The sequence below is a fragment of the Lampris incognitus genome, chromosome 19 (genome assembly GCF_029633865.1).
Source record: "Lampris incognitus isolate fLamInc1 chromosome 19, fLamInc1.hap2, whole genome shotgun sequence".
Lineage (NCBI taxonomy): Eukaryota > Metazoa > Chordata > Actinopteri > Lampriformes > Lampridae > Lampris > Lampris incognitus.
In genome coordinates, this window is record NC_079229.1 from 26,097,373 (window position 1) to 26,123,602 (window position 26,230).

The window sequence follows — 26,230 nt, forward strand, 5'->3', positions numbered from 1 at the left end:
CTATCATGCTTTTGCAGTATTCTGTATAGGCTAGCTGAAAACTGGCAAGTTAAGGAATCGCACACTGAAAAACTGTGGCTTCTTATTTTTCACAGTTAATGTTACTGAATAGACTAATACGGCACAGTTAACATTTTGAGTTTCAATGTGTCATGTATCTGTATATATTGTAACAGGTTAGACGATTCCTTGTTACATTGTGTATGTCCAGAAATGAAAAATGAAAATATCAGATAGAAGCATATTATACATAATCAGAAGCATATTCTGCATACGCAACTCGTGGCTGGGGGGGCCAGGGATAGTATCAGGGTGGCCATAGCCACCCCTGGCCACCCCTTGGGGGCGCCACTGCAGTGATGGCGTCAAAATCAAAACATTATGTATTCGGGTATGAGTCTTGAAAGTAAAAGAGAAGCTGATCGTATTTCGCAAGCCAGCAAGTCATTCACCGCTGATCTCAGCACAGCGGAACTGGATGAACCCCGGATGAGCCAAAAAACAATTCGCCTTATTCACCTTGCCGCCACGCGGAAGGGCCACAGTCTCCGATGTAAAAACTGCTGTAAAGATACAATTTGAAGAGTAGGATTGATCACAGTCACAGCTGGAAATCATCTCTGTAGCTGCAAGAAAACATTTCCCACGGCTGATATAATGATGCGTTTAGAATCTTGCTCAACCTTCCGAGATGGACAAGTGTAGGTCACATGTTTGTCACTAGTAAAGTTCCCACTTTTCATGCAGTGCTGAGGAATTTTGTGTACAAATTTATGTGTCCATTAATTGATTCTAAGAATGTAATTATAATGCTGTTAACTGAGCCTATACAAAGTGACACCAGGTACTCCTCTGGTTTCTGGAAACACTGGAACAAATGTCTGTATAGCTTTCAATCATTGTGGACTTATGAACTGCTGTTTTTAGCTATATTTTTGTGTTCTTGTCTTGTGTTGTATTTCTTTATTGTTGTCTTTAACATGGACCTACCTTTGTGTCTGACTAAAGTAAGATTTGATTGATTGATTGATTGATCGATTGAGCGATGTTTTCTTAACATTGTTTTATGAATTAGAAGTCAGTCAGCAGGCGTCCGGGCAGCGTGGCAGTCGATTCTGTTGCCTACCATCACGGAGATCTCCGGTTCGAAACCCCATGAGACCCCCCCCCCCCCCCCGAGTAGGATTTTCCTAAAAACCAATGTATAAGGGGGCGTCCGGGTAGCGTAGAGGTCTATTCCGTCGCCTACCAACACGGGATCACCGGTTTGAGTCCCCGTATTACCTCTGGCTTGGCCGGGCGTCCCTACAGACACAACTGGCCGTGTCTGCAGGTGGGAAGCCAGATGTGGCTATGTGTCCTGGTCGCTGCACTAGCGCCTCCTCTGGTCGGTCGGTCGGTCGGGGCGCCTCTTCGGGGGGAGGGGGACTGGGAGGAATCGCGTGATCCTCCCACGCGCTACGTCCCCCCTGGGAAAACTGCTCACTGTCGGGGGAAAAGAAGCGGCTGGCGACTCCTCGTGTATCGGAGGAGGCATGTGGTAAGTCTGTAGCACTGCCCGGATCGGCAGAGGGCGTGGAGCAGCAACCGGGATGGCTTGGAAGAGTGGAGTAATTGGACGGGTACAATTGGGGAGAAAAAAAAGAGGAAAATTTTCCAAAATAAACAAATAAACGTACAGACTCATACAAAAAAAAAAACAACCCTCAGTCATCACTTATGACCCACTACATGTGCGTGTGGGAGTATCGGCATCTGCAGAGACCCTGTCCTCTGCTTGTAGTTTCTTATTTTTGTTAAGTTTGCTGTGTACGGGACGTTTTTGGGCATTAACCTTTGGGCAGCAGGACTCAATAAAAATGTAGCAACCAGGTGCCAGATCGGGATCCTACTAAGCACGCGTCCGAAGCTATGTCAATGGCGGACACAGCGCCGAAAAGATGCAAATACAGTGAAGTGAAACACCAAGTGGGAAAAGCTCGTTCCTAAACGATGGTGAATCTGGGGCTGGCTTTCACCCGCTGGTGAGCACTGAAGGAGAGGATGTGAATGAAGAGCGACATGGAGTTGGCCTCAACACTGGGATGTGTTCTGGCAACTGCAGCCAGGAACTGCGTGCTTCCGGTGATGTTGAGCCAGGGAGGAGAGGCCAACCCCCCCCCTCCAATTTTTCTCCCCAATTGTATCCGGCCAATTACCCCACTCTTTCAAGCCGTCCCGGTCGCTGCTCCACCCCCTCTGCCGAGCCGTTGAGAGCTGCAAACTACCACATGCCTCCTCCGATACATGTGGAGTCACCAGCTGCTTCTTTTCACCTGACAGTGACCATGAGGAGTTTTGCCAGGGGGACATAGCATGTGGGAGGATCACGCTATTCCCCTCAGCCCCCCCCCCCGAACAGGCGCCCTAACTGACCAGAGGAGGCGTTAGTGCATCGACCGGGACACATACCCACATCCGGCTTCCCACCGGCAGACACGGCCAGTTCTGACTGTAGGGACACCCGACCAAGGAGAGGCCAACGTTTAATGTTGTGTTTACAAACCACAACCAACAAATCCTACTCGTTCTCCCTTTAAGATATTTGAACTTTGAATTCTACAAGATGTACTATGCAAGTTATCTGGAGCGAGGGTACGAAAAGATGAAGACACAGAAAGAACAGTCACCACTTCCCATACAGCACTGCCTATCTGCTATCTCGCTGAGCAAACATAAGCTAGGAGCAGACACAATCCAAAAATAATAAGTCCCATCCCATGTATTTAGTGTAGCGGTAGCGAATGTCCATATTGACCAACTATTGTGCTATGTAGAGACGGGCAGCCGAGCACACCAAATAATTGGATGCATGCCCTCTGCCTTTTTACATGAAAATGTCAACAGCAAGTTTCTTAATAACGAAGTGGACAACCGACCAAGCACAAAAGGGTCTTTTGTGTAAATAGCTGCATAGTGTTTTTTCCACTTGCATTCCATTGCCATTACTGTACATCAAACAATCCCTAAAAACATTTTATCCCATAGCCTCTCTGGGAGCAAGCCTCTGCTGCTAAGTGTTGGTGCGGATGCACTCAGGATGACTAGAAGTCTAATGATGAATGGCTGGGAGCCTAAGACTAAAAATGCTCAAATTGTTTATCACAAAGAAATTAAATGTTTCCACATAGACGTTGGTTTAGTAATCATTAGAACCCATATTAATCTATAACCAAAACTTTTTTCTTTTTTTTGTCAGCCTGACCTAAAAACAACCTCATGTGAACCCAATTCCAAGTATGATAGTGCTAGCTAGCAGCACAGCTAACTGACCCCCCCCCCCCCGACTGGTTGTGATGCTTATGAATGTACAGACCATCTCAGCACATCGATGTGTAACGACAGATCCGAGGCACTGGACGTTTAACATTCATGTACGCAGCTGCTTTAACATTTACAACTGCTTTATTGTCCGGTTAAATGATGGGATGGCGACCTCTAAATAGTGCAGGAATTTTTTGTAATACATAATATCCCTTCACGATTATGTGAATAATATTTTTTTTAAAATGTACTGTTGCAAATGGCTGTTTTGGGGGTTACTAGCGTTAGAGTCTCATTCTGCACTAGCCATGCTCAACAGCCCTAGCAGTTTCTGAATAAGAGTTGTCTTGCTTTTCTGTAGGAGTGATTTGTCCCCCTGGCTTTAGAGGGGTCAAGGGAGGGGATAAAGAATATAAGCTATTACTTTATGCAGACGACATTCTAGCTGGAATATCGGACCCCTTGGCGTCCGTAACACATGTGATGGACACTATCCAATCGTTTTCAAAACTATCAGGTTATACTATTAATTGGAATAAATCCAAAGCAATGTCCCTTTCCAAATTTTGTCTCCCATTCACGGTAGAAAAGTTTAACTTTAAGCGGGTCTGCAAGGGAATGAAATACCTCGGCATAAAACCTTCTCAGGATATAGGGGAAATGCCAATGTTAAATTTTAACCCACTATGACAAAAGCTTGAAATAAACCTAGGAAAGTGGGAGACAATCAAACTTACATTGGGGGGGGGATTCGCATTTTTAAAAGGATTGTGGCTCCTCCAATTTAACTACATTACTATGATGCACCAAATCAAAATACCGCCTACTATTTTTAAGCTATTGGATGATATAATAAAACATTTTCTGTGGAGTGGGAAAAGACCAAGGATTAAATTGAGGGAGTTATGTGCCCGTAAGGAGAAAGGAGGATTGGGCCTTCCCCACCCTAGATCGTACCGTTTCTCTTTTGAAATGGCTAAAATAGCAAAATATTGGGGTGTGACAGAAGATAAAGCAAACTGGATGGAGACGGAACATAAGCTGTGTTCACCATTCAATCCTGTTTAAATATTATCTCAAACCACTCGTAATATTACAAATCCAGTTCTTTTACACCCAAGAGATGTCTGCACCAGAATTCATGAAACGTTCAAACTTACATGTATGTGCAAAGATACTCCACACTATGGCACAACCCAGCAATTTGTACTGGAAAAAAATGCTGTGTATTGGAAGCGGCGGCATCCCCGTGGTTTAAGCACTATTGGTGATTTATATGAGAATGCCATGTCCCTGTCATACAATAATCTATTAGAGCGATTTAACCTGGTAGGAAAAGGACATTTCTGAAAGTACTTACAGATAAGATGTTGTATTACGTCGAAGCCTTACAACGTGGCTGATAACACAATTATAAACCGTCTGGAACGACCACCGGAAAACTGCAAAGCCTCACAATTTTATAGAACAACTAACTCTTTATTGAGTAATGAGTGTTAATGTGAAATCTATATGGCAGAGGGATCTTGGAGAAGAAACTGATAGTGACAAATGGTCTAAAATTGTGGCCTGATGTGGCAAATATCTGAAAAAAGCGAGGGGAAAGCTAACACAAGATAAGATACTGCATAAGACACTATCACACGCCATTGAGACTCCACAGAATGAATTTGTTGAACAATAAACTGGGTTGGAAATGTAAAACTGATATAGTACATTTCCCTACACTGTATATGGGAATGTAGGTTGGTCAGACCACTTTGGGTCCAGCTATTAGAAATCTTAAGTAGTTGGTTTGGGTCAGAAATCCCTTTAAGTCCAAAGTTATGCCTACTGGGGGACCAGTCCCAAATACCAAACATATCAAAGCGTGCATTTTCTGTTATTATTGTGGGTATAAGAGCCTGTCGAGTTATTTTAAGACACTGGAAGAAAAAGGCTCCAAAACTGAAAGAACGGGATAGTGCAATGGTGGACATGGCATCCTACGAATGTATGCTTAGTAGAGTAAGTGGCGATCAGGAGGAAGAGGTTTCTCCTTGGGACAGGTACTGGGCTTACATTAAAATGGAAGCTAAATATCAGTCTCCTCTGTGACTGTGTGATCCTGCAGTATGACTCAAGATACATGTATGACATACGTTTTCCCTCTGTTGTTGTTTGTTTTTCTCTTCTGGATTTGTTTATTTGTTTATTCTACTAGATTCATGTACTGGAAGTCTGCCTCCATAATACAAAAAATGTGCCATGTGTTCTTGTATTCTGGAAACAATAATATATGTATGCCATGTACCAAGCCTTTCAAAAACTAATAGAAAAATAAAATTCGCCAACTATTGTATGGAAATGCGCCAAGACTGGCCACTCCTCTGACGTATTATACAGTAAATGCCCATAAGGATGTGAATGAATCCAAAAGTTTAGCAAGGTTGGGATGGGCAGCAGTTAAAAGCAGAGGAGCTATTTTTACAATCCAGGAAAAAAAAATTCCTCTCATCATTCCATATCTGTAGACCAACTCAGAAAATTGTAGGCTAAATTAGTGTGAACAATTTACCTAGCCTGTCTTGAAGTAAGACCACTGAAGTGTCATTCCAAAACCAAATTCGCTGAAATAAAATGAACATTTCATACAAAATGTATGAATGAACCAGCCACAGACACATTTAACATAGCCTGTATCTTGGAGAATCTATGGGAGCAGACGATGTGGGAGGGCTTTGGATGTAGGCATACACACTGGTTACCAACAACATCTCTAGATTGTGAAAGGGAGAGAATGCAGCGCCTGTGTCACAAAATGAGCAGGGGGTAGAAAGGGGCAAAGAAGGCCGAGACGCCAGACAATGGAGTATGTAGCCCAGTGTACAATTAGGTGCACGAATGAGACTGCATAAAGCTTAATGAGATTTAGCCAGAAAGGTTTGTGGACCAAATTGTTAGCGGCCCGGGGTGCTCTGCCAAAGCGCTTACTGGTCATTAAACACAACTTAGTAGGCTATGCGTTACTAGAGTAGAGCAACAGCCAAGCTGAGCAATACTGAAATGGAGACTTCAGTGTGACTCCGAAATCACTTACTCAGGCTGAGTAGGTGTGATGATAGTTTATGCCAAGGCACTTTCATCGGAAATCTGCAAAATAAACAAAGCTGATTTGCAGCGTTGATGAGCAAAGTTGAATCTATTCAACCGCAGCAGGAAACAGGAGTAAAATAAACACTTGAGTGACCAGAGTCTGTGATAAGATAGTTTTAAAAAGAATGTTATCTTCTTTTCCTTCCTTACACATGACCGAGGGGGTTTTAACGAGAACGTCAAGCCGTTCCGCTCAATTGCTGGGTTTGGCCGGGCGTTCAGGTCCTCTCCCAAATACCCTGCTGTCACAAATGAGTTTACAACAAGGCTGTTTGATTCCCTCCGGTGAAGCAGTAGCAAACAAACTAGGGGCCAAGATTGAAATCAGAACGATAAGACGGGCCTAGTTTCCGTGTTCATCCTATTGAACCATTAGCTATCCGAGAAGGTTTAGCATTTTAGGGAGAACACCCCACCCCACCCCACCCCAAAAAAACACACACCACCCCTCCCCTAAGATGACACAGCTTTCCACCATCTTCTAAGCCCTTGCTGACGCAGGTATGCTGTAATGGGGCTGACCGAATCCCGGTGCCATGCCAGCAGGTGAAGATGTCATTGGGTTATAATGGGGGGGGGGCTCACTCTTAATAATTTTTCCCCAAGGAAAGTGGAATTCTCCAGTGCGAGTGTAGACTCAACGGCAGACACACACACACACACACACACACACACACACACACACACACACACACACACACACACACACACACACACACACACACACACACACACACACAAAAAGCATGCACGTATCTGTGGGGACAATGGTTAGTCAGCAGAAACTAATGAGGCACATCCCTGCTGCATCCCAGGGGCAAAAGTCCTGACATCTATTAAACCTGTGAAGGGCATTAGATTGTGTATATGCCATCAGCCAGTGCTCATCATCTGTTAAAACCTTCAAATATGGGGGGGTAAACGATAAGGGGGGGGTCTCAATACAACGTGGCAAAACGGAATAAATTCGCACGACACCCTAAAAAGCCAGACAAACGAGAAGAAGACACGCTGGTGTCGCACAAGAGGTAGAACGGAATGAATGAGCGGGTGCTGACCACCCCCCCCCACACACACACACCCCCACACCCCGCTGCTCCGTCCCCACATCGACGTTGCCCTCGTGACCGTCTCTAGCGCGTTAATTCGGCGTGCATACGGACCGGACGCCCGGGAGGGGGGTTCTCGTTTGACTCCAGAGTCGCTGCGTTTAACCCCGTTGACGCATTTCGACGAACGGCGACGCGTCTCTCAAACCCCCCCGCCGCCGCCGCCCCCCCCCCCGGCCATCCCAGCGGCTCCGTGCACGCCGGGGCGCAGCGTTAGCTTTGCTAAAAAGCTGAACCGCTCTTCAACGTTATTCTCGCAAATGTCTGCCGGTTAACTGTGGCGAAAAACTGCCGGAGGCGTCGTTCTTCCAGCACCCCCCCCCCCGGGTGTAAATGAACCGCCGCCGCTACAAACCGAGGTCATCCGGAGCCGACGCTTTCCATACATAACGTCACATGTCATTCAAGCGGCGCTGACATTAGCGGCGCGGGGAGGAAAAGCCGAGTCGGGGTTATTTCAAACGTGTACACCACAAACAACGCCACGTTCGAGTTAAGCGATTAACACGCACGTCTAACAAAAAGAGACAGCTGGCGGCGGTAGTCTACTTACTTATTATGGACGACTCACCTCAACTAACTGAGCGACTGGCTTCTCCTCCTCCTCCGCCGCCGCCGCCGCCGCTTCCCTCTGGAAAGAAGTTGTTGCGCTTGCGTTAAACTGGTGATGATGAATCATATTTGGTGATGAAGGCCCGGGGAGGAAGGCCTTGACCCGTTATGTTGTTCCGACAGGCTGACACTCTCCGACGTGCGGCGCAATCATAAATGGATCCCTACACTGGAAGAATCTCCCTCTTCCGTAACAATGTGAAAAAGGTTGTTAAACAGCGCGATTCCGAACGGGGGGTTCCGTCGCAGAAATAAGCCGCATGCACGGGAGAGACCCGCAAAGTTAAAAATGGAAGTGTTACTTTAAATTCACCAAAGCGACGGATTCAAATGTGTCCGCAGACGCAGACGGATACATTTGAATCAGGCCACCTCGAAACGCGGCGACGTCGCTTACTTTTCGCCCCGCGTTTGCCGGAGCCGTTTATTTGCTGTGAATATATTGGATTTGCCTTAACACACTGCAGACATGGTGTTCACATTCACGTCAGTGTTCCTTAAAAAAGGGGGGGGGACAAACTTTCTCGGAGCTTGATGGATTACAACGCGATTTACTCGGGAATGTTCACTGCGGTCAGTAAGCTGGGAACTGAGTCGGTTTGACGTGCTCCTCGAGGGCGACGAGGTGTAGGTCACTCTGCTAAATCTGCTCACTCGGCGCGTCACGGCCACGGCGAGCGCGAGAGCGAGAGCAAAGGCTCGAGTGACCCCCGCAGTGGATCCGCTGCAACTGACTCACAGCTGCGCGACAGCCAGACAGGGGGGGGTCTATTTAAAAGAGCGCTTCAACCCACTGGTTTACGCGTCTAAACGGCTCGACGTCGCAGAATGTGCGCAATTTGTTTTGCTCCCCTGACTTGGGTGTAAAACGTAGGCTGCTCGGATAAAAAGAAAAGAAAAGAAAAGAAAGAAAAAGCAAAAGAAGTATCACCCCGGCAATCGGCAGGGCTTCGTGTGGGCGTTTCCCACCGTGCTGCCAGCAGTTGTTGGATAGGCTGATTTCCTGTCGACGTCCTGTCAATCTATAAGTCAAAAGGCGGGGAGAGGTCAGTTTTGCTAGCACAGCAAGCTAATGAGCTTGCGTAGGGAAAAGTAATCAAAGTGTAATTTAACGTTGGTTTCGGAGAGACTTGACTCGTGTGTCGCTTGCGACAGAGGCATGGATTCCGTGGTTTCTCCGGTATGTACGCACGTCTCGTTAACTTTAGCCGCAGCGGTGCTAGCATCGGTGTGTGCATGTTTCGCTGGAGGCTCAGCAGCGCTAGCTAGCGTCAGTGTCCCGTCCTCCGGCAGCTAACTGTTGTGTTAGCTAAGGTAGCTAACTTAGCAGACGGGCTAACGACGTTTGTTTGTAGCCCATCTGCATTGTCACCGACATGACAACAAAGTTAGCTTGTCGGTCGGAGTTAATGGTTGAAATTGGCAAACGGCGTCGTGAAGGTCCGTAAGTCGAGCCCCAGTTAGCTAAAACTTTATGAAAACAATTACTTAGGCGTAACTAGCCTTTACTTTGGCCGTTCTTAATAAGTAATCTAGTCAGCCATGGCTAGCCAAAGTCCATTAAAATGCAAGCGTTACTTGGCTAGCTAATGTTGTTCTCCACACTAACGCACGATTAACAATTTAATCACTTGCGATGAGACTGATTAAAGGGGGACTTCATCCACGTATCGGCTGGCAATTATCAGTCACATTCCTTACAAAGTCTACTCGCAAAGCCTTCACCTTGTGCAGTTACTCTTTACTGTAACGCTGCTCCTTTTCGCCGCTTTTCACGGAGACTTGACTCAACGAGTCCCGTAGAAATCAAAGTCTTAAGACATCCTAGCCTAAAAGTTGTGACCGTAAACTGCAAAAACACTGATGGGAGAATTGACCTTTTCGTTTGTAAGTGACATGAAAAATTACTTTGAATTGGAGGTGAAAGATACCTTTGTCACGACTTGCTTACGCCTCTAATGAGTCTGAACATTGCAATTTAACCCGATTGTCAAAATGTGCTGCAGACTATCGGAGAGTTGTTCCTGACTCTCGGTGAGATGGGCTTCACTGAGGATCAGATCAAGGCTGCTGTGCAGGCAGGGCATTTTTCTGTCACGGAGGCAGCTGAGTGGTGAGTTGTCCTAAATATCTGTTCCAAATTCACGTGTTTGGAGTTAAAGTGGATGTGTCATTCATAAGAAGTTAATCTAAATAAATACCTCTGTAATATATTGCTTATTGCCTACTCCTTTACATGTAGGCTTTTACAAGGACAAAACCTGTGTCACAAATTGGTTAAGCAGCCCTCCCAGCCTACTGGAACGGCATTTTCCGCGTTTAACCCTCCCAAAGAGGCAGTGAACCCAAGCAGTTATGAGTCACACACTGGGCCAACTAACAGCAGAGGTATGACAAGATTTCCTGTGTTGTTTTATTATTTTTGGTCTGCCTGTTGTGAGAAAAGTTTCATACTGGATAAGGGAACAAAATGGAGTAATTTAGTGTTGTCATTGCTGTCTATACATTAATTCTATCCATGTGCATGGAAATCCATCAACAATCCTTATATAACTACAAATATATGCCATTACAATTAGTCCCCAATGAAATTAGTTGAACATGTGTGAAAACAAAAATACATGTCGCCATCAAAAGTTAGTTATTATTTTGTGTTTTATTAGATTGTTTCTGTTTATTATGTATACACAGCAGCATGCCCTTCTTTGGTCCTGAAATCACCAGAGTCATCCGCCTCACCCGAAGACACGCAGCCACTCATGTCCCGAATCAAACAGGACAAGAGTGGCTTTGAAGAGCAACAGAGACGACGTGTGGCTCAGGAAGCCAGGGCAGAGAGAAGGCAGAAGAAACAGGTGAGTAGTGTTGTCAATTGATGCTCATAGTTGTTATTGACAAGCACAGTAGTCAGCAACTGGCAAGATGTTTCCTATCAGTGCTATATCCTCAAATGTGATGGCTGTATAGTGGAAAGCCACCTTTTTCAAATCATTCCATGATAAACTTTCAAGATAATAACATTTGGTTTACATTGACTTTATTGTCTTTTTTATGTGCTTTTAAAGACTGCATAGAAGAGATGACTATTACCTATATTTCATTTATCATCTCATGTTTTGTTCCATGTGTTCAATCTGAACACCCCACCAAGTCATATTCCTTGTATGTGCAAATTACTTGGTAAATAAAAACTGATTGAGTGGCATCGTGGCCCAGTGGTTGACGCTGTTTCCTCACAGCAAGAAGGTCCTGGGTTCGAACCCCAGGCCATCCCAGGTCCTTTCTGGGTGGAGTTTGCATGTTCACCCCGTGTCTGCATGGGTTTCCTCCGGGCACTCCGGTTTCCTCCCACCATCAAAAAAGACATGCATGTTAGGGCTAATTCTCCTGTCTGGGCCCCTGGCAAAGGCAATGGGAAGAAATAACTAGAGTTGGTCCCCGGGTGCTGCACGGTGGCTGCCCACTGCTCTTAGCTACACAGCTAAGATGGGTTAAATGCAGAGAGTAAATTTAATTTGTATGTATATACAAAATGACTGATAAAGAATATTCTATTCTATACTATTCAGATTCTTATTCAGATAGCCAGAGGATTTCCTTCTATCTTATACTGTTGATAAGCAAGTTATGTTTTGCCAAACAGCCAATTTCCAAGTTTCGACAGAGTTGGTGCCTTCAGATTAAGTAATTGACCACATCTCCTTTTTATTAATTCATCTCCTTTTCCATTCTTTCACTGGCCCACAAGGAGCGGGAGTTGGTGTTAAAGCGAATCGCTGAGGATCGGAGGAGCTTGCAGGAGAAGACCCAGACTAGTACCACCGCTGAGACCACCCCTCTAAATGACCAAGGCCAGAGGCTTGGGGGAAAGATTCAGACCAATGTGGATAACAACTGCATCCTTATAGTAAGGCTTTAGAAAGCTCTTTTTCTGATCATCTGTGTTTGTGTGTATTAAATTAAGTCAAATAAGTTTAACAAAGGAAAAAAAATAATGGTGTAACACAGACTTTTTTTTTCTTTCTTTTTTTCCCTGTAGATTCGGCTACCTTCTGGAGAATCAATACGGGAGCGCTTCCCAGCTGATGCCCCGCTACGTGTGGTAGTGGAGCATATCTCAGGACGTCACCCTTCCTTGCCCCCCTTTTCTCTCCTTCAGGGTTTCCCACGGAAACGCTTTGGGGAGGCGGAGCTTGAATGTTCACTGCACTCCCTGGGCCTCACGCCCAACGCTGCCCTCTGTATCCAAACCACTCCCCCTGAGACACCCCAGGACCCACCCAGCCCAGCAAAATCACTCTCAGCAGAACAAGATAACCAGGCCTCATTTACCATGTCCCCACAGCCACAGATCCCAGTTCCGGAGGAGGCAAGGGGCGAACAGCCTCCCCTGCCTCCACCTTTGCCACACCAGGTATGGGAAGAGGCAGTAGGTTATGCAGGCATCCCCGACGTTGGTCCTCCCTTGTCAGGGCCCTCTCACTTCTGGGGTAAGAGTTTATAGGTGAAATGTCCTTGTTGTGTTGAAGGTAATACATTCAATTTAGTTAGAATTGAAGTACTGATGGTAGAATTAATGCTATTAGTGCCATTTTATTGGAACTAGAGCTAGTAGAACTGTGATAAAAGAACCTATACCTCAGAAATGTTTGTTTTTTTGGAAAAGATTGATTTTTGATTTTACAGTACAGTTCTACCAGGAGACTAGTATGTTTTGCAGACTCATTACTTGGTTACATTCCATTGTCAAAAAGTTTTATCTTTATTTAAGTACTTGCATAATCAGTTGAATGGGCTCTTGGACAGGGCGTGGCCAGAAGCTAGTTCCCGGCAATGCTGAGGAGGCTGCCAGCTCAGATGATGATGAGGAGCAGGAAGGAGTGGGAGACCCACCTCCAATGCTCAGTGGTACTGGTACCCTTCCTGGCATATGATTGATTCTGACTCCTCCTTGCTTGTCCCTCTTCGCACCCATCTCAAAATAAACTTGGCTTTGTCAACTTTTATTAACATCTGTTTTAACAAAGTTGAAATTTGACTATATTCTTGTACAATAAATATTGTAAAATTAGATACTTGGGACACATACTGTAGGATTCTGTACTGATTGTTACAGGAGTTGCCCTTTGCCCAAAGCACTTCTCTCCCATGAAGGGAAAATTCAATGATTTTCAAGCTTAGTATATGATAGCACATGAAAAACACCTGCAGTTTTTCCCGATCATTTCTGCATCCCTGGGGCAGCAGTGAAACCTTTCTCTCTCTCTCTCTCTCTCTCTCTCTCTCTCTCTCTCTCTCTCTCTCTCTCTCTCTCTCTCCCCCCCACCCCCCGGCTGCCAATTGATGTATCGTGACATCATTTGGAAGCCAGCAAAATGTCAGCCTAGCAGGGTTTATAATCATAATAATAAACTTTATTTGTATAGCACCTTTCATACATAAAATGCAGCTCAAAGTGCTTTACATTAAAAACCGGAGAAACGCTAAAACTCAACAACAATACAGATAAAATAAATTAAAAACAATAAAACACAGACCTAGGCACAAAAAAAAGTATAAAACAAGGCAAGAAATAACACCACAGTGCAAGGTAAAAAAATACTCAAATCTACTCTAAACATGTTCAAAAAACACCCTCGTTCTCTCAGCTAAGCTACATTTCTGATGGTGTAAATGATGTCCCACCTCACTAGTGTAGAGGATTTTATAGGCAATGATACAGAGGCTTATGTGCAGCAGTGCATCCTGGTACATGTTGGCAGTTTGGGAAAGACTGAACAGGGCAACACTAATTTCTTTGTCAATGTAGTATACAGTGAGGATTTAATTGCTTCAATCGACTCCATTACTCATCAGTACTGATTGCACTATCAGTGAAATTTACCTTTAACCTACCTGCCATGAGAACAGGGAACAGTTACCTCACTGTCCCAATAAAGTGTGTCATATGTTCATATTACTGTGAGAAAGCTGCTGTATACTTTGATTTGGAAACAGGTGAATGGCCCCATTTGTCCCACATATGCCACTCTGGACTGCTGTAAGCGTTACGCTCCCAATGCCCTTATAGCCAGCTAGTCATAGCCAGTCTTTTCCGAGCATGTGGTTTTCATATAGCAATCTGGATGTGTGCTAGCCAGTTGGTGAGCAGGTCTCATACTGAGGATCCAAGTTAAAACTAGCCAATAAAAGAACTAAAAGTCCTGAACCAAGGATGTTGATAAGGGGTATGTAAAATGTACCTATGGGAAAGTGTGGATGGCGGTGACTGTTTTTGCAAGTTTAAAGGTCAACCTTCTCATTGCTTATTTTTGGTAAATGTCCCAGGACTGCCAAGGCTACCCTTTTTCCCAGAAAACAGGGTGCATGGAGGGTTTGAGCCCAGGCACCAGTGGCCAGAGCAAGGGAATCGGCTCAGGTGGGTGCCTTAACAAAAAGGGACTTTAATACTACTGTACATTTAAGATTAATTTGTCATGGAATATTGTTGGAATGACTTGAAAGATTTATAGAGTGCTTTTGAGACCTACCGTAACTACCATTGATTGCATAGTTGGTACTCTGTAGCTTTTATGGGTGATGTGCACAGGATTTTTACCTCTGCACTGTACTCAAGTGTCAGTATTTTCAGTTTTTACCAATTTTCACCGAAAAATACCCAGGTTTTTTAAAAGGAGCAGATTGGTTTAAACTGATTTTCACCCGGATTTTATGTTTCCACGGATCCAAAAGTTGTTCCTGTTCGTGTGAGGTTATGTAACAGTGTCCTCTTGTGGCGAAATTCGGCATGCTAGATATGCTAGATGGCTTTGAAAAATCAAAATCAAAAACGCTGAGCCTTGACTGTACTGAAAGCAGTTGTGACATAAAGATACCATTTTCATTAGGTTCAGTTCTCTAGTTCATTTGTGTGAAAAACCCTTCTGGTAGATATTCCTTAAATAGTAGGAAAGGGTAAAAAGTGTCTAGTGTATCATAAGACAAAAGTAGCAGTTATACATTAAAGAGCTATATTGTAATGGTTAACAAACTTGCAGTGTGTGTGTATATACAGATAGGTGACAAATCAAAGAGAAAAACCGGAATGCTTGACCCCTACATTGAGGGGGTCCGGAGGCTCTGCTATACTGTGGGGGGCATTTTCCTGGCATGGATTGAGTCCACTTATCCCCTTAGAAGGAAGTGTCACTGCAAATCAATACAAAGTTACCCTGAGTGATCACCTTTATCCTGTGATGAAGCATTTCTATTCAGATCGGAGTGGTCTCTACCAGGATGACAATGCACCCATCCGCAGGGGATGAGGGGTCACTGAATGGTTTGAATATGAAAATGATGTAAATCAATCATACGCTATGGCCTTTGCAGTCACCAAATATCAACTCAATTTAGCACCTACGGGAGATTTTTGGACCGACGTGTTAGACGGCGCTCTCCATCACCTTCATCAAAACGCCAAATGAGGGAATATCTTTTGGAAGAATGGTGTTCCATCCCTTCAGTATTGTTCATAGATTTGTAGACAAGTCTATGACTATGACAAGGAGCACTGAAGCTGTTCTGGTGGCTTGTGGTGGCCCAACACCTTACTAAGACACTTATGTTGGTTTTTCCTTTTAATTCATCACCCGTCTGTATATACGTATAATTACTTAGACATTTAAAAATGTGTAAAAGGGAACAATAGGTCTGTGTGTCCTGTCCCAGGGAAGACCCAGTAGAGGACCCAGAAGAAGCAGAGGATGCTGGAGGAAGGGTTTTGCCTGGGGCTGCAGGACTGGCTGCAGTGGAAAGACTTCAAAGAGCAGCACAGCAGCAAGACCTGCAGGCCACCCAGGGCCAACCATTGCCCCCCAAGAGACCCCTCAGAACACCAAGCATACCGTCCTTATGTGTCATGGCCACACGGGCAACCGTCCACCTCATGACAGGTTAGAGACTACAAAAAAGAAAAAAAAATTCCTGGGGGAAAATCAATGGGCAGCTTGCAGTAGTCACTAGCAAACTTGACCAATCCACTATTAATTTCTTTGGAATATAATGACAATACACGTTATATATTAATAAAGGGTTATGCCCATACACATATCTGCTTATGTATTTGAAAGATGTTAAATTGGTCACTGTCTACAGCTGAATGTATACAGAAGTATTTAGAGTTTAAATTTGCCACAATTTAAATAAACAGTTGTACTAATGTGTATTTATTAGCTTTTACCCAGCTCACTATCTCAGTATATATGTGCCTTGTCAGTTAAATGTAAATTTCTATACACTAATTTTAATCAAACAATATAGGCATAAGCTAATTTGCAAAAGGAAAAAAAAAACTTCTTCTTCACACTGTCCTCTTGGGTCGGTCTTCAATCATGCATCTTTCCTCTCTCAGCTCCCAGTATGCAGTACAGCAGCAGTCTTTCGTGTCTGACCCCCGAGCTCGCAGAACTTCTACTCAACCACATGTCCCGCGAGAGGCTGCTACGTCCACGCACTCTGGAGCTGTTCTTTGGTTGCCCATTACAGAAGTTTGTCCTCAACTGCTACCCTTACTCTACAAATGAGCTTCTACGACAGCTGCGGGCCTTCACTGCACTGAAACACCTGAGCTTGGTCAACTCGCCACTCATTACTGGTACTGCGTTTACACTCTGGATGCAGCAGTTATTTACAGATATACTGTTTGCAGGAACTCTAGGTCATGTAAACTGTGACATGGAAATATTGTATGCACTGTTACTAGGCATCTTGGCTTTTTTTGCAAACTGTGGTCAATTTTGTTGGTTGGGCTAATTCCTATCAGGTTGGGCTAATTTCTAATCTAAAAGGTTGGACTAACTTCTATCTCAAAACACGTTTATGTTCTACAGACTCTGGTCTAACGGTTCTTTCCAGCCTGCTCAAACTCCAGTACCTGAACCTGGCATCCTGTAGTAAACTGACCGACTCGTGTCTGCTGCATATCACAGGTGGGCCCTTCAAGCAATCAAGTCTAGCCAAGTAGTTCTATACATTTGTTTAACCAGATAGTCAGTTTTAGATATGGAATGTGTTTTTCAAGGGAGACTTGGCCAAGTAATAAAAAACTTTATATACGTATGTCACACCTTGGCAGCATAAATCACAAAAGGCAAGATAGGTCCTAATATTAGGCATAGTTTTAGGTAGGGATGGTAGGGACACATCCCTACCAACTTTGAGGGAAGCTGAAAAATCCCTACTCTTCCGAGCAGTCCCAAGTTTGTTAATTGGCTGGGTACAGCTGGGGAGAAAAAGTGAGAAAAATCCAAAAAAAAGGAAACACCTCTGTGCTCTCATGGAGTAATGTACAGTCTGAGTTTGAGTGGGAGAATAGGTTTTGATTAACGTGTGGATTCAGTTGCTCGGGGCTGGTAAAGTGCATACAGGTATGTCTGCCTATGGTGTCTCAGCTGAGGGAGAAGCACTTTGTAACCCATTGTAAATGGTACCATTTTGAGCCTTCTTATCTAGTGCTCTTCATTTTTATTTTGAAGTCAGTCTCCTTGTATATCCTTTTTGACACTGTCAACCCTGTCCTCTTGAGTGCGTTCCTAAACACCCCCTTAAGATACCTGATCCCATCTACCGTTGATGAATTTTGATAAACTCCCATCTGCCTTTGAACATATGATGGCACTTTACAGGAAGCAGAAGTTATTATCAGGAAGGTGTTGCTTTTTTTTTCTTCCAAGTCACATCTACAAGATTTTATACTGAGATTTTTTTTTTCAAGATATGAGTAAAGAAGGTTGTTTAAAATGTTCTTGCAGGGGTATGAAAATGTTTCAAGCACACCAACATTAATGCCTCCAAATCTGTAATTATTTTACACTATTTTTGATCTCTACAAGTAGGTAAATCTGATTCTATCCTGTGTAATAACGCCATTCAGAATGGAACATTTAGAATGGAACCAAGACCCTGGGATTGCTTTAGTTGTTGTCCCCATCAGATTTCTACTGTAGTTTTACAAAATTAACCATGTTATAACCTCTGGTTTACCTCCCTCCTACACATTCCATCCCACCAATTTGTCCCTACCAACTTTCAAGACAAACCTACATCCTTGGTCCTAATGATGTCACTCTCAAGGTTATTGTTGAGCATTCTGAATTCTTTGAGAGCATTCAGCACCTATAGTTGTAAATTGATCTGCTTTAAAGCACAGGTTCACTTGGCAAGAACAAATCATTTTACCAAACACTATGAGCTCCATTCAATTTATGAGAGATAGATGTGTTCGTTGGTTATGTGAGAAATGCTCAGACTGGCAGTAGCGGGGGAGAACAAACATACATAGCTGATTATGTAACCCTCAGTAATTATGGGTAAGAACACTAGGTCCCAACATAAGCTGCTCTCTGAAACTGTGAAGTCCTTGTGTGTGTAGTACTCCTTTGTAGGGATTATTGGCTTTTGAGTATAATGATTCTGCCTCTTTTATACCACATAGCAATCTGTTCTTACCCCCCTTTGTCTTCAAGGTTTAAAGAGCTTGTGTTTCCTGTCCCTGGACCAGACCAAAGTCAGCGATGCCGGAATGTTGCTTTATCTCCAGTCTGCTCCCCCCTGCCTCACCCAACTCAGCCTGAACCAGACTGCTGTGACTGAGTCCACCCTGGCAGTCTTGCCCACCTGTGTTCCACAGCTACGATTGCTCAGTATCAAGCAGACCAAGGTACCTCAGCTCTACCAACACATCAGACACATAAAGTACTTTGTCATAATTTGAAAAAAAAAAAATTGTCTATGTTCTGTGGCTGCGTCGTTCCCCAGGTGAGTGACGTGTCAGCTTTGAAAGAGCTGTCCAGCCTGCAGACCCTTTACCTGGATGGGACAGGTGTTACAGAGAGCTCCCTGGAGTGCCTCTCCACCCATCCTACTCTCTCTGCCCTTAGCTTGGCAGGCATTCCCGTGGTGGACGGCAACCACATCCTACAAATAATCTCAGGTGTGTAATTTGAAAGTAACCACATATACAGACAGACACAAGCCTACAACATGTCAGAGGAAGTTTGCCAAGTCACCTTTTTTTGAGTGAGATGGGCATTTAGAAGTGAAATGTAACTCCAAATTTCTGTCCTCCAGGTCTAAGGCTGACCCAGTTCACCCTCCCTGGACGCCATTCTGTGTCTGACATCGGGCTGTCCTTCCTCTCCAGACTGTCTCTGTTGTCAGAGTTAGACCTCACAGACTACACCCAAGTCACAGACCAGGGAGTCAGCCATCTCTCCACTATGATCAGGTCATTGCCAAACTTAAGTATTATCACCAGACTCATCACATCACTGTCATACCCATTATCTCAACCAACTTTGTCAATGCTAACAAGGCTTTTACACAACAGTTAACAACAGATGTGTAGCTTTTAAAGTTTCCTTAATGTGTGTGTGTGTGTGTGTGTGTGTGTGTGTGTGTGTGTGTGTGTGTGTGTGTGTGTGTGTGTATGTATGTATGTATGTTTTTGAACCCTTTAGAATTTTCTATATTTCTGCATAAATATAACCTAAAACGTCATCAGATTTTCACACAAGTCCTAAAAGTAGAAAAAGAGAACCCAATTAAACAAATGAGACAAAAATATTATACTTGGTCATTTATTTATTGAGGAAAATGATCTAACACTACATATCTGGGAGTGGCAACAGTATGTGAACCTTTGCTTTCAATATCTGGTGTGACACCCCCCCCCCCTCCTTGTGCAGCAATAACTGCAATTAAACATTTCTGGTAACTGTTGATCAGTCCTGCACATCAGCTTGGAGGAATTTTAGCCCATTCCTCCGTACAGAACCAATTCAACTCTGGGATGTTGGTGGGTTTCCTCACATGAACTCCTCGCTTCAGGTCCTTCCACAACATTTCGATTGAATTAAGATCAGGACTTTGACTTGGCCATTCCAAAACATTAACTTTATTCTTCTTTAACCATTTTTTGGTAGAACGACTTGTGTGCTTAGGGTCATTGTCTTGCTGCATGATCCACATTCTCTTGAGATTCAGTTCACCGACAGATGTCCTGGCATTTTCCTTAAGAATTCACTGGTATAATTCAGAATTCATTGTTCCATCAATGATGGCAAGCCGTCCTGGCCCAGGTGCAGCAAAACAAGCCCAAACCATGATACTACCACCACCATGTTTCACAGATGGGATAAGGTTCTTATGCTACAATGCAGTGTTTTCCTTTCTCCAAACATAACGCTTCTCATTTAAACCAAAAAGTTCTATTTTGGTCTCATCTGTCCACAAAACATTTTTCCAATAGCCTTCTGGCTTGTCCACGTGATCTTTAGCAAACTACAGATGGGCAGCAATGTTCTTTTTTGGAGAGCAGTGGCTTTCTCCTTGCAACCCTCATGCACACCATTGTTGGTCAGTGTTCTCCTGGTGGTGGCCTCATGAACATTAACATTAGCCAATATGATGTAGGCCTTTAGTTGCTCAGAAGTTACCCTGGGTTCCTTTGTGACCTGGCCGACTATAACACGCCTTGCTCTTGGAGTGGTCTTTGATGGTCGACCACTCCTGGGGTGGATAACAATGATCTTGAATTTCCTCCATTTGTACACAATCTGTCTGACTGTGGATTGATGGAATCCAAATTCTTTAGAGGTGGTTTTGTGACCTTTTCCAGCCTGATGAGCATCAACAACGCTTTTTCTGAGGTCCTCAGAAAGCTCCTTTGTTCTTGCCATGATACACTTCCACAAACATGTGTTGTTAAGATCAGATTTTGATAGATCCCTGTTCTTTAAATAAATCAGGGCGCCCACTCACACCTGATTGTCATCCCATTGATTGAAAACACCTGACTCTAATTTCACCATCAAATTAACTGCTAATCCTAGAGGTTCAAGTACTTTTGCCACTCACAGATATGTAAATTCTAAAGGGTTCACAAACTTTAAAGCACCACTGTTTAAATCTTAATATTCCACCCCTCATTTGTTGAGCACTTTCATTAACACCATTGACGGTTTCTGGAATGAAAAAAAAGCAATATATATAGTTGTTTTTTTTTTTTCACTCTCTCTCTCAACTATGTTAACCAGTCAAATAAAGGGTCGGACCCTTTAGTCGACGGGTTAACGTAGTCGCCTGTGGTGCGGGAGACCTGGGTTCGCGTCCCAGCTGCGGCGGTTCTTGAGCTGCCCCCTGAATTCACTACATTTTTTTAATATATATATATATATATAACTATGTTAAAAGAAACACTCAACGGTAGGGAAAGTGCTCAACAAATGAAGAGCAAAATAATCCAGTGAGTCAAGTAAATTCTTTATGAGACAGCACAAGCCTGTTTCATGCCATAAACAATCATCAGCTGTCAATAAAAAGAAAATTTATTGACAAAATTTTATTGACAGAAGGTCCCTGGGTTTGAGCCCCGGGGTAGTCCAACATTGATGGGTCATCCTGGGTCGTCCTCTGTGTGGAGTTTGCATGTTCTCCCCGTGTCTGCGTGGATTTCCTCTGGGGGCTCCGGTTTCCTCCCACAGTCCAAAGACATGTAGGTCAGGTGAATTGGCCATACTAAATTGTCCCTAGGTAAGAATGGGTACGTGTGCGTGTGTGCATGTGTGCGTGCGTGCGTGCGTGCGTGCGTGCGTGTCGGTCCTGTGATGGCCTGGCGGCCTGTCCAGGGTGTCTCCCCGCCTGCCGCCCAATGACTGCTGGAATAGGCTCCAGCGACCCTGAGAGCAGGATAAGCGGTTCAGATAATGGATGGATGGATGGACAGCTGATGATTGCTTATGGCATGAAACAAGCTTGTACTGTCTCATAAAGAATTTACTTGACTCACTGGATTATATATATATATATATATGTGGGTATGTATGTATGTATACGTGGTTAGTCAAAAATTACATAAATCAACTTGTCAACGACACAATGTCCATCTGCTTTGCATGATAGAGACGGGTGGCGTGAGAGGGTCAGAGCCATCTGAGGATACTCGACCTGATGATATATATATATATAGAGTCATGCTTCATTGAAAATTGAAGTAAACTGCATGGTTGAAATGGGAATCTTTGACATATACACTCACCGGCCACTTTATTAGGCACACCTGTCCAACTGCTCGTTAACGCAAATTTCTAATCAGCCAATCACATGGCAGCAACTCAATGCATATAGGCATGTAGACATGGTCAAGACGATCTGCTGCAGTTCAAACCGAGCATCAGAATGGGGAAGAAAGGTGATTTAAGTGACTTTGAACGTGGCATGGTTGTTGGTGCCAGACGGGCTGGTCTCAGTATTTCAGAAACTGCTGATCTACTGGGATTTTCACGCACAACCATCTCTAGGGTTTACAGAGAATGGTCCGAAAAAGAGAAAATATCCAGTGAGCGGCAGTTCTGTGGGCGAAAATGCCTTGTTGATGCCAGAGGTCAGAGGAGAATGGCCAGACTGGTTCGAGCTGATAGAAAGGCAACAGTAACTCAAATAACCACTCATTACAACCGAGGTATGCAGAAGAGCATCTCTGAACGCACAACACGTCGAACCTTGAGGCAGATGGGCTACAGCAGCAGAAGACCACACCGGGTGCCACTCCTGTCAGCTAAGAACAGGAAACTGAGGCTACAATTCGCACAGGCTCACCAAAATTGGACAATAGAAGATTGGAAAAACGTTGCCTGGTCTGATGAGTCTTGATTTCTGCTGCGACATTCGGATGGTAGGGTCAGAATTTGGCGTCAACAACATGAAAGCATGGATCCATCCTGCCTTGTATCAACGGTTCAGGCTGTTGGTGGTGGTGTAATGGTGTGGGGGATATTTTCTTGGCACACTTTGGGCCCCTTAGTACCAATTGAGCATCGTGTCAACGCCACAGCCTACCTGAGTATTGTTGCTGACCATGTCCATCCCTTTATGACCACAGTGTTCCCATCTTCTGATGGCTACTTCCAGCAGGATAACGCGCCATGTCATATAGCTCGAATCATCTCAGACTGGTTTCTTGAACATGACAATGAGTTCACTGTACTCAAATGGCCTCCACAGTCACCAGATCTCAATCCAATAGAGCACCTTTGGGATGTGGTGGACCGGGAGATTCGCATCATGGATGTGCAGCCGACAAATCTGCAGCAATTGCGTGATGCTATCATGGCAATATGGACCAAACTCTCTGAGGAATGTTTCCAGTACCTTGTTGAATCTATGCCACGAAGGATTAAGGCAGTTCTGAAGGCAAAGGGGGGTCCAACCCGGTACTAGCAAGGTGTACCTAATAAAGTGGCCAGTGAGTGTATAATAGCAAGCCTTGACGCTAGTGTAGGAAGGAAAGTTGTAAGAGAGTCTTTGGGAGTCATACATATTTGTTGGCAAGCAAATAAAGTAATTGTATCCTATGTAACGAAATTGTTTAATTATTAAATACACCCCCCCCTTTCTGGGTAAGTCCAGAGTTGAGTCACCTTCCTAGGGTAAAGGTCACTGTTCAACACAAAGCTCTGTGAAGGGGCTTTCATACCAGTTGCACAAACTCCACCCTTGCGTCGTCAAACCTATTATTGTCTTTGGATTGCACCACACATTAACGTACAACTAGTTGAACTTTAGCGCTGATTGCTGTGATGTGTGATACTGTGCGTCGCATAAAGATGAGGAGAAATCAACAGTCGATCTCAATGATTTTCACATGTCGCTGGTCTTCCCTAAAAAACATTTTGTAAACTAAGATGCGATTTGAGTATGTATTATTTTGGTCTTTGATAACTACACCTATGTTGTATGCTCTATTTGACAGTGAGCAAGAAGCATGTGATGAAGCACTCTCCCCTGTGCAGGTGACACACGTTTATATGGGGAAGAGGTTTAGTGGACGCACACATGCCTCTTTTTTTTGGGGGGGGGGGGGATTCCCCACCTTTTTCTTCCCAATTGTACCCAGCCAATTACCCGCCTCTTCAATCTGTCCCGGTCACTGCTCCACCCCCTCTGCCGATCCGGGGAGGGCTACCACATGCCTCCTCCGATACATGTGGAGTCGCCAGCCGCTTCCTTTTCACCTGACAGTGAGGAGTATCACCAGGGGGACGTAGTGCGTGGGAGGATCACGCTATTCCCCCCAGTTCCCCCTTCTCCCTGAACAAGCGCCCTGACCGTCCAGAAGAGGTGCTAGTGCAGCAACCAGGACACATACCAACATCCAGCTTCCCACCCACAGACACGGCCAATTGTGTCTGTAGGAATGCCCGACCAAGCCAGAGGTAACACAGGGATTCGAACCGGAGGTCCTTGTGTTGGTAGGCAATGGAATAGACCGCCATGCCACCCAGGCATCCACGTGCCTTTTTTACCAACATTGCTGCTCCTAGTTCTTGTCTGTCTCCTAACAATGTTGAAAACCTGTCATGGTGGCCACAATAACAATATTATACTTGAAATAGAACAATGAGGGCATCCGGGTAGCATAGCAGTCTATTCTGTTGCCTACCAACAAGGGGATCACCAGTTACCTCCAGCTTGTTTGGGCGTCCCTACAGACACAATTGGCCGTGTCTGCGGGTGGGAAGCCGGATGTGGGTATGTGTCCTAGTCACTGCTCTAGCGCCTCCTCTGGTCGGTCGGGGCACCCGTATGGATGTGAGGGGGAACTGGGGGGAATAGCGTGATCCTCCCACACGCTACATCCCCCTGGTGAAATTCCTCACTGTCAGGTGAAATGAAGCAGCTGGTGACTCCACATGTATCAGAGGAGGCATGTGGTAGTGTGCAGCCCTCCCCAGATCAGCAGAGGGGGTGGAGCAGCGACCAGAACGGCTCAGAAGATTGGGGTAATTGGCCGAATTTTTTAAAAAAAAAGAAGGAAGAAGCGTGAGTAGCTCCGGTGGCTTTCAACACAGTATCTGTGTCATCACAACTTTTAGATAAGTGCTGAGAGGAATATTGTTGTTTCCCACTGCAGGTTGAAGAAGTTGTCTCTCAGTAACACTCAGGTGAGCGATGTTGGGCTTCTGGCGCTGCACGGCTTACAGGAGCTACAGGAACTGTGTCTGGACCGCACAGCCGTCACAAGCCGAGGGGTGGCTGCCCTCATAACATGTCTGCCACACCTCCAGGTAAATCTCTAAACTACAGACACCTGTCGTTATACGTTTTTCTATTCATATCCTCACCTTATTTGTGCATTTCTCCAATCAGTACCCTTTGTTTCTCTTGTTGGTAAAGTCCACCATATACAAGGCTCAGCATTTTCGGTTTTTACCGATTTTCACCGAAAAATACCCAGATGTTTTTAAAAGAAGCAGATTGGTTTAAACTGATTTTCACCTGGATTTTATGTTTCCACGGATCCAAAAGTTGTTCCTGTTCGTGTGAGGTTATGTAACAGTGTCCTCTTGTGGCGAAATTCGGCATGCTGGATGGCTTTGAAAAATAAAAACCGAAAACGCTGAGCCTTGACCATATATCATGTTCACCACACCAGTCTTTGAGCACACCAGTCTTCGAGCAACCCCCCCTACTGGTTAAACTAACACCCATCCCACATTAGAACTGTAACAGAACCATATGGTGGAACCTGAGGTCTCATTGTTTCATTTGAATTGTATTGAAGCTTTTTTTTTTTTTTAAAGACTTGTTTTGTTTGTTTTTTCCTGTTTCCCAGGTGTTGGGGTTAGCCAGTTCACGGGTTGGGGACACTGTAGTGCGTAGAGGTCTGGTCCACTGTAGTCATCTGCTGAAGCTTAACCTCAGCCGCACGCGCATCACAGATCACGGTGAGGTTCCCACTAAATTGCTCTGGCCTTTCTCAACCTTACTTGACTGGATAAAAAGTCCAGATTGAATTACCCATTTGAAAAAGAATTGTTTTATAATGTATTTTTCATATCCTTTCCTTCTCAGGCCTCAAGTTGCTGAAGCACATGCACTTGTCCCAGGTCAACCTGGAAGGTACTGGAGTGACGTTAGCTGGTATCGCGAGCCTCTTCTCCTCCACCAGTATCAGCAGTATCCGGGCCAGCAACACACGCGCCATCCTTCCCGACGAGGTTTCGGATGATGATGAAGAAGCCTAATGAATCCCA

The 26,230-nt window shown here is 44.6% G+C and overlaps 2 protein-coding genes across 4 annotated transcripts in view; one reads left to right on the forward strand and one right to left on the reverse strand.

Annotated features, from left to right (window-relative positions):
- Positions 1–8,162, reverse strand: part of slc4a2b (solute carrier family 4 member 2b) — a 47,496-nt gene extending 39,334 nt beyond the window's left edge. The window contains exon 1 of the mRNA XM_056299645.1: positions 8,119–8,162. The gene's annotated coding sequence lies outside the window, so the exon portion shown is untranslated. The remainder of the gene's footprint in view (positions 1–8,118) is intronic.
- Positions 8,163–9,116: 954 nt separating this feature from the next.
- On the forward strand, positions 9,117–26,224 carry si:ch73-173p19.1 (uncharacterized). Of its 3 annotated transcripts, none has more exons than XM_056299422.1 (17): positions 9,117–9,205; positions 10,166–10,272; positions 10,402–10,547; positions 10,851–11,014; positions 11,908–12,066; positions 12,199–12,649; positions 12,966–13,067; positions 14,487–14,577; positions 15,867–16,090; positions 16,549–16,791; positions 17,027–17,125; positions 18,662–18,855; positions 18,954–19,128; positions 19,266–19,422; positions 25,108–25,261; positions 25,810–25,921; positions 26,049–26,224. In XM_056299422.1, the coding sequence occupies exons 2-17, from the start codon at positions 10,199–10,201 to the stop codon at positions 26,219–26,221; spliced, it is 2,718 nt and encodes a 905-aa protein (XP_056155397.1). In that variant the 5' UTR covers positions 9,117–9,205; positions 10,166–10,198; the 3' UTR covers positions 26,222–26,224. The 3 variants fall into 3 exon arrangements, with proteins under 3 accessions (XP_056155397.1, XP_056155396.1, XP_056155398.1); XM_056299421.1 differs by having other exon boundaries at positions 9,201–9,339; XM_056299423.1 differs by lacking the exon at positions 12,966–13,067 and having other exon boundaries at positions 9,201–9,339.
- The last annotated feature ends 6 nt before the right edge of the window (positions 26,225–26,230 follow it).